The sequence below is a fragment of the Ornithodoros turicata genome, chromosome 9, assembly GCF_037126465.1.
Source record: "Ornithodoros turicata isolate Travis chromosome 9, ASM3712646v1, whole genome shotgun sequence".
NCBI classification, from domain to species: domain Eukaryota; kingdom Metazoa; phylum Arthropoda; class Arachnida; order Ixodida; family Argasidae; genus Ornithodoros; species Ornithodoros turicata.
Window position 1 is genome coordinate 39,767,626 of NC_088209.1, and position 14,282 is coordinate 39,781,907.

Sequence of the window (14,282 nt, forward strand, 5' to 3'; positions counted from 1 at the left end):
GCAAAGACAGAATTGCGGTTCTTGTGGTTGTATTGATTTGAGTAATGCAGGCAAACTATTTGTGTAAGGGGCATGGTTGTCTATAAGGTATTTCAATACTAACCGCTAAGGAATATTCGTGAGAGACACTGTGGGGGGGTCTGGTTGGTCGTTGATCTTCCCCGGGGTTTGTTACCGAAAATAATAATGTTCCCGTTTCTTGTACTACATGAAAAGCCAAGAAACTGGATGCACCTGGCATGAACTTTTTGCAGTCGCAGCCACTTTCGTGTAGTTTTATTTTTAATTGTGCATAACAATTTGTACAAAATCTTTCATCTACTGCCCAAGTTCCACATGCAGACTGGTACGGTTTGGCCGTTCACGGAATACCCACGAGAGGCACTGGCCATCAATGTATTCTCGTTCACATTTCTATTTTCTTGCGGATTACTGCAGGGAAGTCCTTCACACTTAGCACATCACAGTTATACATCCCTCATGACAATGGGTCTACTTGTACCATCTCTGTGTCTTCTGTTTGATCCCACGACATTAGGATCGTCAAATGGAACAGTCATACTCACCCGCATAAAAGGGTTCTAAAAAGATTCCAAACCCTACAACTTGCATTCCATTGATGAGGACTTCTTGGTCTCTCGCATAAAAAGACCACGCTGTTGGGTTCATTTGTTTATTTCGCTCGTCTGGTACAGAGGAAGCAACCACGATCACGACAAAAACGTTCCGAGACAGCAGACGAGGGGGAGGGGGAAAAGAACAGCACAAACTGCTCAGTCTCAGCAGCTGGGAGGGCCCTCAGAATAAAACTTATCACACAAATTCTGCTAGCTCGCTAAAAGAAGATTGTGCACTGTAATGGAATGTGAGAGAAAGCCTTTACTTTGTGCAGAGAACCGAGCACGTTTCCCAAAAAGAAGCAGAGCTCTCCATGCAGAAAAATTATGTCTCTGGCTTTTCACTAGAAAGCAAAAAACAAAAATTTGCTCCGCAAAATATTACTTCCACAGATAGAGTCCCCCGTCTGGGAATTCGGCAAAGGACTCTTAAAAACAAATTTACGAGACGCGAAAATCGGGGTCGCGTCTGCAGAGCGATGTCAGATCTTGTGGAATGACGGCAAAGAGACGGAAGCTACTTAAGACGACCGAGAGGCCGTGCTTTCGCCGACGTAAACAACAGACAATCTCCAACAACAAGAACAACAACGATGCACAAATAACGGCCAACGTACGTGCACGCTCGAACTAATATTGCGACCGCTGCCAGGCCTTTATTTTGGCGTGGAAGTCCACACCGATCACAGCTCGGTGCTGACACCTTCCTATAAAACGAGGTAAAATCTGCGCAAACACTTAAAAAAAAAAACAGAGCTATCGCTTAAAAAACGAGTGTCGGCACAAAAATGGGTGTGGTGGGGAGTGACTAGTCTGTGGGGGATACGGGGAGATGGCCGCGTTCCTGTAGAAAGTCCCGCAGGCTGGTGAAGATTTGTAGCTGCACCTCTGGCTTCATCAGGTAAATCTGTTGGAGGATCTTCTGCTGGTTGGGTGCTCTGCAAAGGAAATGGAGAATCTCGTTTATCTCCCGTGTGTTGTCGCTCTGCAGCGCACTTGATCGCTTAAACCCCTAGCTTTCTGCAGTGGAAAATTAACATTTCTGTTAAGTGGGACTTTACAAATCTGCAGGTAAGAAAAAAAAAAAAAAGGTGCAACATTCCCAGAGGACTGCATACCCATTTGCCTACATGCTTTTCGAGCCTTTTGTAACTTTTCAGTGCACAAAGGAAATTAAACTCAACAATGAAATTACAACCCCTGTCATTAAATTTCATGAAATTTTGCAGAAAGCTAGGGGCTCTACTACTCATGGGCCCTCTTCCCTTGACGCTTGCAAAAGACTAACTGCAGTGGTTGGTCCGATGGATCTTGTGTCTCATCACCAGGTGCCCGAATCGTGTCTGAGGATGATTTCGGCCGTGGGAATTGAAGGAACTTACCTGATGAAACTATGGTAGTAGACACTGACAAAGGATGCCATCAAAATTTGGCAGTCAAAGCGGTCCATGATTCCTCCGTGGCCAGGGATGATGTCTCCAAAGTCCTAAAGCGAGAATTCCCAATTATACTTTTGTTCCATACAGAAGGTGGGAGGAGAGTATGCTCACCTTAATCTTGAAAGCCCTCTTGAAGCCACTGGCAAAGAATCCACCGAAAGGTCCAATGATGGAGCTGAACAGAGAGAAACTCAGCGAGTGGAGCACAAACGGATACATGGTCACCGCCGTCCTCAGGTGCAGCTGAAAAGGGAAATTGCGCCGACTTACAACAAGCCCAGAGGATATTAAGCAACATATTTTCTGGTGCGGGGCCTCGTGTTTCCGGGCTATATGGATTTTTTTTAATGGGATTTTAATGGGAATTTTTAAAAATTAAATTTTTCCATGGGATTTTTCAAAAATTTTCCATAGAATTCTCGCATTTTAGGCAAACGCAACATGCCCTTATTGGCGGCTGAATTGGCACTTTGCCAAGTTTACCGAAAGTGACGACGATCCAAAATCGGGGAGTAAAAAAAGCTGGCTTAACTGTAAAACACAAGGCCCTATGTATACAGCACACTCCCAAAAATTTGCAAGGTCTTAAAAGTATGTATCTCGCATATAATGCATAACGCACGAATAATCAATATATATTACAGAACTGTGTAAGGCTTTCGATCGATCCCAGACATTCATGGGTTAAACCCGATCAGTCGCAACTGCAATGCCCGATGCGACTGATACTGCTGGCACTTGCATGACTGAACGCACCGCGACGAAAGAAACTTTAATGACAGCAACACCCGGAGAGAGATTGACAGAGTTGAATCGAATTTTCCCCGCACATTGAGAAGTTACGAAACATTTGAAAAGCGTGCCCGACAAATATGTCACTTGGGGGAATGCTGCGACTTTTTTTCTCTCGTTTTCCCTCGCCCATGGAATCCCACAGATTTGTAAATCCCACGGATTTGTAAATGTTTGTTTTCCACCGTGGAAAGCTAGGGAGCTTTCGTCATCCTCGTCGCCTCTGTCGGGTCTTGGTGCTCACTGTACATAATTCATTGTTTTTCCTAGGGAGGTTTTTCCTGTGCCAATCGACTCCGCGAATCCCAGGCAGGGATTCGAAATTCGCGAATCCGAATCCCAGTGCCCAAAACGGCAAATCCGAATCTTTCGAATCCACCAGGCACGTTTGTTTGTTTCTTTTTCAAATTGGCGCCTCCGGAGTCCACCGAAAGCCTCATTAGCCGACGGATGTTTGTTTGTTTGTTTTACATTGCTCTGCTTGTAAGAGTTCATGCAGGAAAAACACATTACGAGTGTAACAGTAACATGGTTTTGTTTTTGGTTGTTGCTTAGTTTTATGGAAATAATTCAGACTCGAGAATTTATGCTTTTCTTGTAGTCGACGAACAACGTGTTAAATAAATTTCGTTTAAGAAGAACTATATAGGTATATTTTCTCCTGAAACTGGAGCATTATTTAATCAATTTTTCATCGAACAAAGGTATCATATTCTGCTTCAAAACATTTTTCACTAGACGTTCTTTCTTTTTTTTATGTCTTTTTAAACTTTTTTTTTTTTTTAAAGAAAGGATTCGAAAGATTCATAGAACCTTCCTCGGATTTGGATTAGAAAATTTTTGATTGATTGATTTGATTGATATTTTTATCTCTAGTTTTTCCTGAACACGGCACTTAAACTCGCAGCTTTGATGCTGAATGCACCCCTCCTTTTTTTGCACCCATTTTATATAGAAGCAACGATGCGCAATTCCGACAGACCGAACCACTCACCAGCCTGAAGAGCGTCGCCAGAGGGTTGGGCAGCTCGTAGTCTGTCGGCTGGAAGAGCGGAGAGGGCTCACATACGAAGCTCCTGGGCTCACCCAGGTCGAGGGGGCAGACAAACATTTTATATTGGCACAGCACCTGGGAGATCTAGAAGCAAAACGGGTCTTCATTTCTAGATGAAAAAAAAAACAAACAAACAAAGAAACAGTGGTTGTGAGCGTACTCACAAACGCTCCAAAGATAACTGTGGAGATCCCTCCGCCTATAAATCCTTCCCAGGTCTTCTTGGGCGACAATTGGATCAGGGGAGTCTTTCCGAAGAAGAAGCCAAAGATGTACGCCATCACATCATTGCAGACGATCATTGACACCGGAGCAATGAACCTGGATCAGAGTACATTGGGGCTCAGTTGACAACGGTGCATGCACCTAAGAACCGTTGGGCTGTTCAAAGAGAACTCCAGGCAGCATAGAATGCCAACATCAAATCTTACAAGATTTGCAAAACTTGACTCTATCAACTAATTTTAAAAAACACTGAATCATTTATATTCACACTTCCATTTTATATTATACTAGGTGCTCTTACGCAGATTAGCTTTCAGAAGTCAAATGCAAGTGGAACTAATGAAAGAGCAAATATGAAATACTGCACATTTACCCCGATCTCACAAACATGTTCGTGGAACTAAATGTTGCTGAAATATTATGTACAATAAAATGGCAGCACAGCAAAAAAAAAAAAAAAATTGGGGAAGGCTTCTATGGGGGACTTTACATGGGAGACGAGGATTCCTCTCCTTTCCTCCCAAATGCACCATGGGGGGGGAATTTGACCCCCACCCCACCCCCCTAACTACGCTAGTGCAATAAAACATTAGCATTAAGACACACCCACAATGACAAATGCAAACCCTTTCACAACATTAGGTCTTGATAGAACACATTTCTCCACTCACCAAATCAGTCCCTCAAACATATTCTGAATGAGCAGGTAAGATTGTGTGACGATGATGATCAATGTGACGTGCGTCCACGCAAACTAAAAAAAAAAGCGGGATCATTAAGGCTCGAAGAACTACCAGTAGTAGCCGTGTGCTAACCAGAGAAAATTGTCGCATGTAATACTTCTTCTTGAGGCTCAGGACAAACCAGATGAAGCCCACAAGGTAGAGGCAGAAAGAGATGAAGCGGTGGTAACGCACCATTGGCCGCATGAAGTCCTGAACACAGCAGGCATCATCTTAGGCTCAACGCCAGTGCACTTCGTCATCGTTGTGTCCCACTCACCGTTCGGCTGAGCATAACACCAAAGTAGTCGACGAGGCTTTCGCCGTACAGAAAGTAGTTGGATGCTAGCAGAAAATACCAAGATAATGACCTAAACCATGGTAGATTGTGCACCCTGTAGACAGCGTATCCAATGGCGATGATCTCTTGGAAGCACTTTATTTGGATGAGTATAATCTGGGAACAGAACAACTTTTTGTGAAACACAGTTTTTTTCCTTTTTTCAATGGTATATGGGGTCTGGGGTATTACAGGTTATAGCCTCATAAAATATAAGAATAACATACAAGAAGTAAAAAACAATGTCAAAGTCCTATTAACTGTTATTGCACTGAGGGAAGGGAAAACGGGTAGGAACACTTTATACCAATTAACATGAACAAGACATTCATCAGGTGAACAATTTTCTTCAGTCACTAATACGCGATGACCTGTCAGTCTAAAAAAAAAAAAGATGTCACTCACAAGTATCATTAGAGCCAGTGGTCCTCCCCATATGAATGCCATAAAACCAAGCACCATAGCCACGGTGAAGATCCCTCGAACAACATAATTCCGCCATCTGAAAGAATACGACACACCTTATAGTCCGTACAGAGAAGGAAATGTCAACGAGACCTCGTACTGTTTTTTGCAGCCTTCGAGTCAGCGCAAACGAAATGCCTGGAGGAAATTACGAGGAAAAAGTATATACCTGGACGGTAAGGTGCTGAGCGCGTTGTCCAGGATCTGCGTCGTGTTGTCTGTCGCCTGAGGCAAATCCTTCGTCAGTTTATCCATCTGACTTTCCTCGGGAAGCCTTTCCTCTTCGGAATCCACCGCTGTGCCATCCGGCGATTCCTATATGCAGCAGAGCACAGCCTAATTTCCCTGCCTTCATTTAACTTCTCGCACACAGGCAACCAGTTCGAACGGTCTGTTATCTTCCCAAGCATTCGCATCATGCTTACGAAAGCGTTTAGCCACGGGCACAAGCGGTTTCAGCGGAAACTGAGGCTCCGGCACAGGAATAGCTGAGGTAAACAATCGTCGCGCAATAATGACAGAACGGCCCAGCGCAAACATGTCAGTGACACACGCTTGCCTTATCATATGCCAGCAGCGCGATCGAGGTACAGCTGTGTAGGAGTCTTTTGTTACGTGTAAACAACAAGAGTCAGGTATGAACCAAAAGAGAAGCAAGCAGCTTACCTGCTGAGCATCCCGCTGCACATCTTTTTCGATGGTTCTCCGCCTCAAGTCGGACGACATCGCTGCACAAACGCAGCAACCTTGAGGCTGGCTACTTCACAGGGCAGGTGATTGGAATTTTACAGTCGGTCAATCCCTGAGGTCCACTGAGGGAAGTAGTGCAGCGATTTGTTTACATCGATCCGTTCTACTGCAAAGAGCCCCTGCTGTATCAACACGCATGCTCCGTGGCTCCTCCGCTGCGATGATGATGGGACCGCGGACGCCACGGGGCACGCGCAAAGCAAGCACGCAGAGACCAGACGGCGATTGGTGCAAGTCGCCGCCGCGGCGTAGCGCTGATGAGCCCTTGAGAGGTCACGTGGACAGCGCGCCATTTTCAAACGTACTTAAATGGCAAATACGCTTTCGCCGGTGTTCGTGCTTTGAAAAGATGCAGCCACTCGAAGGAAGCACACATTTCGAGGATTTCTTTTGGCCTACTTGGAGAGTGACATCACCCAAGAACAAAAAACAAAAAAATATTGCTTACCCAGCCAGAATAGTGCACATTGCTAACGAGTAGCAGAAACCCGCTTTGTGTCTTGTCTTTATGCTTTTCTTTTCCAGTGTACATCTCATCATATAGTTATTTATTTCTTCACAGAGGATATGTATACTCCCGTTTAGGGCGTTTAATTTGTCTTCGTGACGACCCGACGCAGTGTTTCGTAGTAATTCCTTCCCCAAAAGCCACACTGCGTTCTGCTCTGTCGCGCTGTGCCATCAGTGAAACGAAAGGACGACAACCTCAGCTCGATGAAAGTATCTCCGCAGAGCCACACGGTTAATTGACATCGGTTGATATCCATGTTTTCGCCCTCTCAAGCGCGTCTGCAAATCGTCGATGTAATATATTGTAGCGGAGTATGACAACATTGAATTTACCACAGCCAGAAAATGCACGCAAAGAGAAATACAAAAGTTAATTTCGTCGAGTCCATTGTCTCGTTTTCCTGCACGTGTCTTCACAGCCGCTTCCTTTCCACCAAGTTCTAGGGTCCCAGGTTTTCGGAGTGTTTCTTTTTTTCTTTTTTCTTTTTGCATGTTCCGAGGATTCGGAGTTTTTCGTCTTTTATTTGTCGTATCTCTCTTAAGATTAGAAGTTCGGAGAAAAAGCTACAACTGTCCAACGACACATTCACAAAAAGAATGAGAAGTCCCCCCCCCCCCCGGAAAAAAAAAAAGAAAAGAAAGCTCACTGTTATGCTGTGGAACTTGCAGACAACGACATCTATGCCAGGATCGCCTGACAACATGAACACCTCGGAATCCTTGTGTTCCTCTATACATTATCGATAGGGAGCTTTCGCTCGTGTCCATTCATGCTGTCGGTGTTGCAACGTCAAGCTGCCCTTTCATGAAGACAACTTGTATGCCACCTGTGTTTCCTTTGTCGGCTTTGAAGGCAGCACGATTCACAGAAAAAAATTGTAAAATTTTACTGGCGTACGTTTTGACGGATTTTTCCTTTTTCCTTGTTGTTTTTTTTTTTTTTTTCGGGTAAGTCCGAAAACACGGAGCCCTATAACTATAACCTCTGATAAGCAGATGCGTACCACACGAGAGTGGCGAGTAATATATTTATTAAAATATTCTATTATAGGTGGTTGCTGAGTGACCTCGAGTGGTTTTGCCGATATCCCTCCTGGAGGAAACAGGAACAGGCGACCGGGAAGCGAAAGTCGTCCACGTGCACACCGTCCTCTCTGCTCCAGACCACTAACTTGTGACTGCCGTACTTCTGGACGCACCGGGACCTCCGCCAACTGCAAGGCTCTCCAGGGTTCCTCCGCAAAACAAGGGATAGAAGGTAAAGGATAGAGTAATGTTGTCAACTGCAGGCAGCAAATGGTATCACAATCCCTCACGGAAACGTCGCTAATGTCTACAACTAACAGACAGAATAACAAAAACGTTCCTTTAAGAAAAAACGTTCCTTTAAGCTCGATATTCGTATAAGGGGGCGGGCTGGTGTAGGTTGGAACGTGGTTGCATTTCGTTGAGACTGAGGTCTGAGAAGACGGAACAAGAAGTCCTCTAGTCTAATCTGTCTTGGTCTTCCCTACTTCGTGTTCTGTTTCCTGTCTGACGTACCAACCATATACAAAATATGGATATCGCTGTTTCTTCCGCGTTACACTGAGTTCGGAGCGCTTGCATTCAATCCGCATCCCCAAGCAAGAAAGAAATAAGTCCTTACAAGCATACTTCCGTGACGACAACCTGATGCAGCTTGTGCGTCGTTCGGTGCGGGTCATTGATGTTGAGAACGACCTTCCAGTGTCCATTGACGCTTCGAGCTCTCAGGGGCCGAGCCCAGTGCACCGTCGCTGAGCACACCGATCGTCCACCAGGGAGCTGATGACCATATTGTTTCTGGTATTGCATAGAGTACGCAGTGGGAGCGAGGAAGCGACGTATGTCTTCTGTGTCCACTGCATGGTGGAGGGCAACGCTGGAAAAAAATGTTGTATCACTCCTGGGGTCTGCAAAGTGATGGCTTAAAGGAGTACAGAGGGCCATCCAAAAAAATTTCAGATTAAGACATCTGATTAAAGTGTGTGTGTCATTATACCGAATAGCGCGAAAGGTATTGATGTGTACAATTTGTTTCCCAGAAAAAAAACTCACATAAACATAGCTCCGCGCCTTCACCCTTAACTCGCCACTCCAGCTATAACGAGGATGAGGAGGTATGATGGCACGTCACCGATGACGGCATAAGAAGACTCGTTCTGGTTTGCTGGTCAGTGGGGGTCAGCGCATTGTTCCTTTGCCGCCGTGAACCTGTTTTGCCAGTTTTCCCGGAGAATTGGGGATAGAAGGAGCGGCCGAAGCATTACCGAAGAAGGAGAAAGGCTTTATCAGAACCCCGAACAGCCGAGTAGCAGACGACAGCGGAGTAGCAGACAACATTTCTCTAGGCCAATCAGCGAGCGTTCTCCTTATAGCGTCAGCGCGAGGTTCCAGGCAGATCACAGGCTGGCACTGCTCTTCACCACCGTTGCGCACGATCGCTTTTTGCGGCGTATTTTAAATTCAATTTCTGCGATAATTACGACTCTGTGGTGTAAATTACTTCGCATGGTGCATCTTACTGGCAAACTTAACAGTTTTATAGGAAGAAAACTGGGTGTTAAAAATGACTTCTGTGCTACTTTAAAGACCAGTTCTTTTCTTGCAATCGTATCAAGAGAGAAGAAAAGAAAGCATGTACCTTGCGCTGGTGGGCGCTGATGTGTGGAGCAACGCGCGTATGGACAATGTCTCTACTGGCAGCCACGATTCATCGACATCGACTGTCATTCAAAACGCGACATCCCGGAAGCGCGTTCAGTCAACCATGGAGAATCGTCTCGCTTCTCTTATTCTGACTGCTCGAAAGGGGGTGGGATAGAAAATACAAAAGGGCGGTATGAATCATGCTCGGTTCAGGCTTGTAATCTCGAGTCCGGTACACAGTTGAACAGCTGTCACAGTTTTTTTACTTATAGGCGGTCATGCTATTCGCAGTAATCACGCCTTATATGTGGGTCCAGCAAAAGGCTTATTGGTTCCGGAGCCGCCGATGTCTCAAACAGGGACTGGTCCTCTACTGGACCCAGTGCAAGAACTCTGATTTAACTGTTCCACTTTGGAACAAAGTTCTTCCACGGAATCCCGTAAAAGAACAGTCCCTGTTGGAAATATCGGCGGCTTGCCTGAGGTTCCGATCTGCCTTCACCAGAACGCTGCATCGTTTACTTTTGGACGCCCGATACGGGTTAGAAGTTTAATCGTACCTTATGCAGATGGCTTAAATTGTCTTCATGTCGGATGCAGATATCTTCGGCAAGACTTCGTTGCAACTTGGCTTTCGTGTCATAAACCTATATATGACTTAACGAAACTGTTTTTGTTCGCACTTTATGCGCTGTGTTTGAAAGGGAACCGATTGATAAGCATGCTCCTGTCGTCTGCAAACTGTCATTCCGGGAACTAACTTCAAGCACAAAATCCGGTCAACGTTACATCCTTCATTATAACCCGGGGTGCAGACTTGTACGTAACGCCTTACAAGTAATTTCGTTACTCGTAATAGAGTTACTTTTTTAGTAATTTTTCGAGTAATCAATTACATTTTTAAACGAGTAATTGTTCGAGTAATTCGATTACAATTTTGAGTAATCAATTACTTTTGAAGTAGAATCTGACTCAAAGTAACAATGCTCTGTGAGAAATTTACTGTGTCTTTGTTGGGCTATTCTACTGTATATAGTAAGCGGGGAAAAATATTGTTGCTACTTCTCTCGCGCGGGTCTTTCGCACTATTTCAGCTATCCCAATCACTTGGAAGTTTGGGTATTTCTTTGCTTTTTGAAGCACACACGGGTGGAATTTTTTGCATGAATTGAAAGTAACGGCCCGAGTAACGCGTTACTTTTATACTCGTTACTCAATTACGTTTCGAGTCGAGTAATTTGTAACGGTAACCAATTACTTTTGCTCGAAGAGTAACGGTAACGTTATAAACAACTACTTCTTTGGAGTAACGGGCACAAAATCTGCCTGGATGGCAACAAAGGTACAAGGACAAAGTTGCTTTGTTTCCGTTGGCGTTGTGCCGCAACCAAACGATTCAGTGCCGTCGTATATGCACTTACTCTGGATATTCGTCGTCCCGAAGACAGTACGTAGTGTTTGTACGGATGGCGCAGGTCGGTGGAACGTCGGTCCTGTACCGGTAATGAAGGCTGTGGTGATGTCGCGAGTGAACCCGAGAGGAAAGAGTCTCGCGATTCATGTCTCCGATCCTGGCGTCGATCCTGGAGTATTCCTTCCGAGGCTCATGTTTCACAGGAACCGCCCTTCCATTCTTAAACAAAACGGCCTGACTGGGTATGAAGCCAACGGGGTAGGACAAGCCGCCAGCAACGGGCACATAACGAAGCCTTCCAAAAACGTACGATTCTTTGTGCTTCTCATTCGTACTTGGACGCTGTCTTGAGGCTCGACCTGAGTAGGGAGGGTGCACCAGGTTCGTCCTTCCGCGTCGTCCTCCTGCTACCGTCATGTAGCCGGGAACGAAACGTATGTACCCGCTCGGATGTCTTGCGGACGACCCGCGGACCATCATGCGCGTAAGTGTCACCGGGTGACCGTACATCCCAGGACGTCCATCCAGTCGATGCATGTGGGTTAGTGGAATGAGTGGAGGTTTTCCAGGCTTATTCTTCCTCGATGTTGGAAAGGACGACAGACTATTGTTCAAATGTAGCGTCGGCTCCCGACCCTGCCGGGAATCATCAAGACGCCCTCCGTTGCCACTTTCCCGTGGACCCACGGTCTCAGGGACAGTGTCCGCCTTCCTAGCATGGTCCGGTTTAGACGTCTTGAAGAGGGTATTGTCGTCTTGAGAGTAGCTGTTCAGGTTGTGAAAACGCGTCGATGTGTTGTGGCCCTCTAGGGAACGCTGTTGGAAAATACTCCTCGACTCGTACGCAGAGACACAGAGGTTTACAGCCAACCAGCACTGCGAATAGGACAAGAAGAGCGTGCATGTTTTATGTGTCATTGGCGGGTTGGGATGACGAAATATGTGGCATCGTTATATATACATTGCCACGTAAATCGTACTTTTCAATATGCTATTTGTGCGTGTCAAATGACTTTGTGTTATCTTTTTCGCAGAATGGGGAGTTCCTTTTCCAGACATACGAAGAAAACCTACGCTCACAAAGAGCGACGAAATGGAGAAGCCCGCCAAATAATTTAATTCGATTAAGGCGAGAAGCCCGCGGGGGGAACTATCGCTCGTAGGAGGCTTCCCGCCAGCCTTTCCTTGAAGCTCAAATCCATTTCGCGACGCCTCATCCAGAACTGCCTGAGGGTTATACATTTGGTATAGACGCCGTGTAAATAAAAAAAAGATACACTATTTCTAGAAACGTTGGCCGATGCGACATTTTGGTTTGGAAAGGAAAGCATGCGAGCATATCCGACCCGAAAAATGTTTTGGGATAGCCAGTTTTTGTAACACCCCTTCTAGCGGAGCGCGCAAACGGTGTGACTTCCTTCTCTCATCCTCTAGGGTCTCACGCCCTCTCTCTTTATTCGCGTTCTGTGGATAAAAGTCTGTGCTGCTTGCTTTGAGTCAGGTGCACCTTGCCACGGTGTCTTCACCGAAAAGAAAGAAAAAAAAACATTCGTGGCCGGCTGACATTCGGAGTGTCATCTTTATCCGTTGTAAATTGTACTCCCGAGTCGTTTTATCTCATCTCATATCTGTTCCTTGTCATAAAAGGGGTGTATACGCTCCGCTCTCTGGTCAAATATCAGGGCCGATAAGATCTGCATAGTTGCTGTTCCTGGTAGTGTTATGTACTTGTTCGTTGTATAAGGCTCCAACCAGTGGTGGATTCAGGGGGGTGGGACGATTGGCCTCCAAAAACGTCAGTTTATACATTGGATTTCCCTCTCTCCCCTCCCTCACTACGCGCTTGACAAAGAACCCCCCCCAAAAAAAAATGAGGGGTCTGGACCCGCCCCTGGCTACAACACACAGTATCGATTATTAGTAACCGTGCATCAAGGAAACGGTCTGAAGTGAAGACTGGTGAGATCCAAACCTCAAGGCTAATGGACATCTACCCGAGAAACGTCATCATGACGTTGGTAGATAGACTGAAACCGAAACAAATCTGAAGGGGAGGGCTGGGTTCCACGAATGGGCACTTGTTCGCTGCCTCCCATTGAAAAATAAATAGGACTGAGCGGGCGCGACCTTATTCGCCCCTAGCTTCGAGCGTAGTTCAACTCTACCAAATTGGTGGCGCTGTCGAACACTATGACGTCATTTGTTTACAAACAGGGAGAGGTCTATTCATGCTTGTTACGGCCGTTCTTGAAGCCTTACTGGAGCACGTCACCTGACAACCTCGACGATAGAATCACACCTCTAGACCTATACCATACCGTAGTGACTGTGAGTGACGAACACCGCACTGACGTCCTTCCAGCATCCTGTGTCGGAGATTTCTAGCGCACGTTAAAGGGACACTTTTTAAGGATTCAAAAAAAAAAAAAGAAACAAAAAAAAAAACGTGTGCATCATACGGAACACGAATCACTCCCTCCATACCGAATACAACATTAGCATTCGTTTTGTGGGAGTAACCAATTCATAAATGATGAAAATAGCAAACCGAAACCGAAATGCGAAGATCAGAAAACAGAGTTCCATACTATACAGCGGTTCGCCCGGAGGAGGATACCGTGACGTCACCCAGCATTGTCGTCTGCTTCGAAACCTACAGTCTCCCTTGCCGGATGCTGGTATGATGTCAGCAGTGCGTTGCTTTCAGTGCCCTGGCGGTTCACAGAGGCGAAGCGCTCCCTTCCTAATAAATTTGTTCGAATACAATCTGCGCAATTTTGGAACGAGATATTTCGTACACATGTTCCTGACATCCCAAAAGTTACGGATATACCACAACCTTTCTGGTGATTTTGTTGGCGGAGTCCCAGGTGGTCGAAGTTATCCGCAGTCCTATACCCTGCAGCACGTATAGCCACACCAATGTATAGGCAGACTCACCCTATAGACCTATACGGGTTAATCTACCCCCAATTATTGTATGATAACCTCTAGGATGACAGTTCTATAGCTCAGATTGAACAGCCACTGTGTACGATGGGTATACGGGAGGACATTATAGAGTGGAAGGCAAGGAATGACGAACAAGCGTACCTGTAATGCCATCGGCAGGAACATGCTTGGACGACGTCCGGGATTACACTGCGTTCCGCTATAGCGAGAGTCCATGCATCAGTGGCCCGTTTCATGATCGTCTCTCACCCATTACTTTCACGCTGAATATGTTGACGGTTTGTAATGAAGTGTCCGTACTCTTTGCAGCGTGTTTGTGCAGCCCGCGGGGC

General features: G+C 45.8%; 2 protein-coding genes across 2 annotated transcripts; both read right to left on the reverse strand.

Annotated features, from left to right (window-relative positions):
• Positions 1–659: 659 nt before the first annotated feature.
• Positions 660–6,625, reverse strand: LOC135368898 (phosphatidate cytidylyltransferase, photoreceptor-specific-like). The gene is made up of 11 exons (XM_064602449.1): positions 6,321–6,625; positions 5,824–5,969; positions 5,595–5,691; positions 5,130–5,306; positions 4,943–5,062; positions 4,799–4,881; positions 4,067–4,223; positions 3,843–3,986; positions 2,168–2,299; positions 2,000–2,103; positions 660–1,555 (listed from the first exon to the last, which is right to left on the reverse strand). The coding sequence occupies exons 1-11, from the start codon at positions 6,378–6,380 to the stop codon at positions 1,426–1,428; spliced, it is 1,350 nt and encodes a 449-aa protein (XP_064458519.1). The 5' UTR covers positions 6,381–6,625; the 3' UTR covers positions 660–1,425.
• Positions 6,626–7,928: 1,303 nt separating this feature from the next.
• On the reverse strand, positions 7,929–14,169 carry LOC135369487 (neurotrophin 1-like). Its single transcript, XM_064603072.1, has 4 exons — positions 14,092–14,169; positions 11,006–11,874; positions 8,563–8,862; positions 7,929–8,149 (listed from the first exon to the last, which is right to left on the reverse strand). The coding sequence occupies exons 1-4, from the start codon at positions 14,164–14,166 to the stop codon at positions 7,960–7,962; spliced, it is 1,434 nt and encodes a 477-aa protein (XP_064459142.1). The 5' UTR covers positions 14,167–14,169; the 3' UTR covers positions 7,929–7,959.
• Between the last annotated feature and the right edge of the window lie 113 nt (positions 14,170–14,282).

Bases quoted from the DNA above. Each gene is read 5' to 3' on its own strand.
- LOC135368898 (XM_064602449.1), bottom strand. From the start codon at position 6,380: ATGTCGTCCGACTTGAGGCGGAGAACCATCGAAAAAGATGTGCAGCGG. The intron at 4,882-4,942 runs GTTAGCACACGG...TTTTTTTTTTAG, and splicing joins ACATGCGACAATTTTCTCTG to TTTGCGTGGACGCACGTCAC. The intron at 2,104-2,167 runs GTGAGCATACTC...TTCTCGCTTTAG, and splicing joins AGAGGGCTTTCAAGATTAAG to GACTTTGGAGACATCATCCC.
- LOC135369487 (XM_064603072.1), bottom strand. From the start codon at position 14,166: ATGGACTCTCGCTATAGCGGAACGCAGTGTAATCCCGGACGTCGTCCA. The intron at 8,863-11,005 runs GTAAGTGCATAT...TACTCCTTTAAG, and splicing joins CGGGACGACGAATATCCAGA to CCATCACTTTGCAGACCCCA. The intron at 8,150-8,562 runs GTAAGGACTTAT...TGTTTTGCGGAG, and splicing joins GTCGTCACGGAAGTATGCTT to GAACCCTGGAGAGCCTTGCA.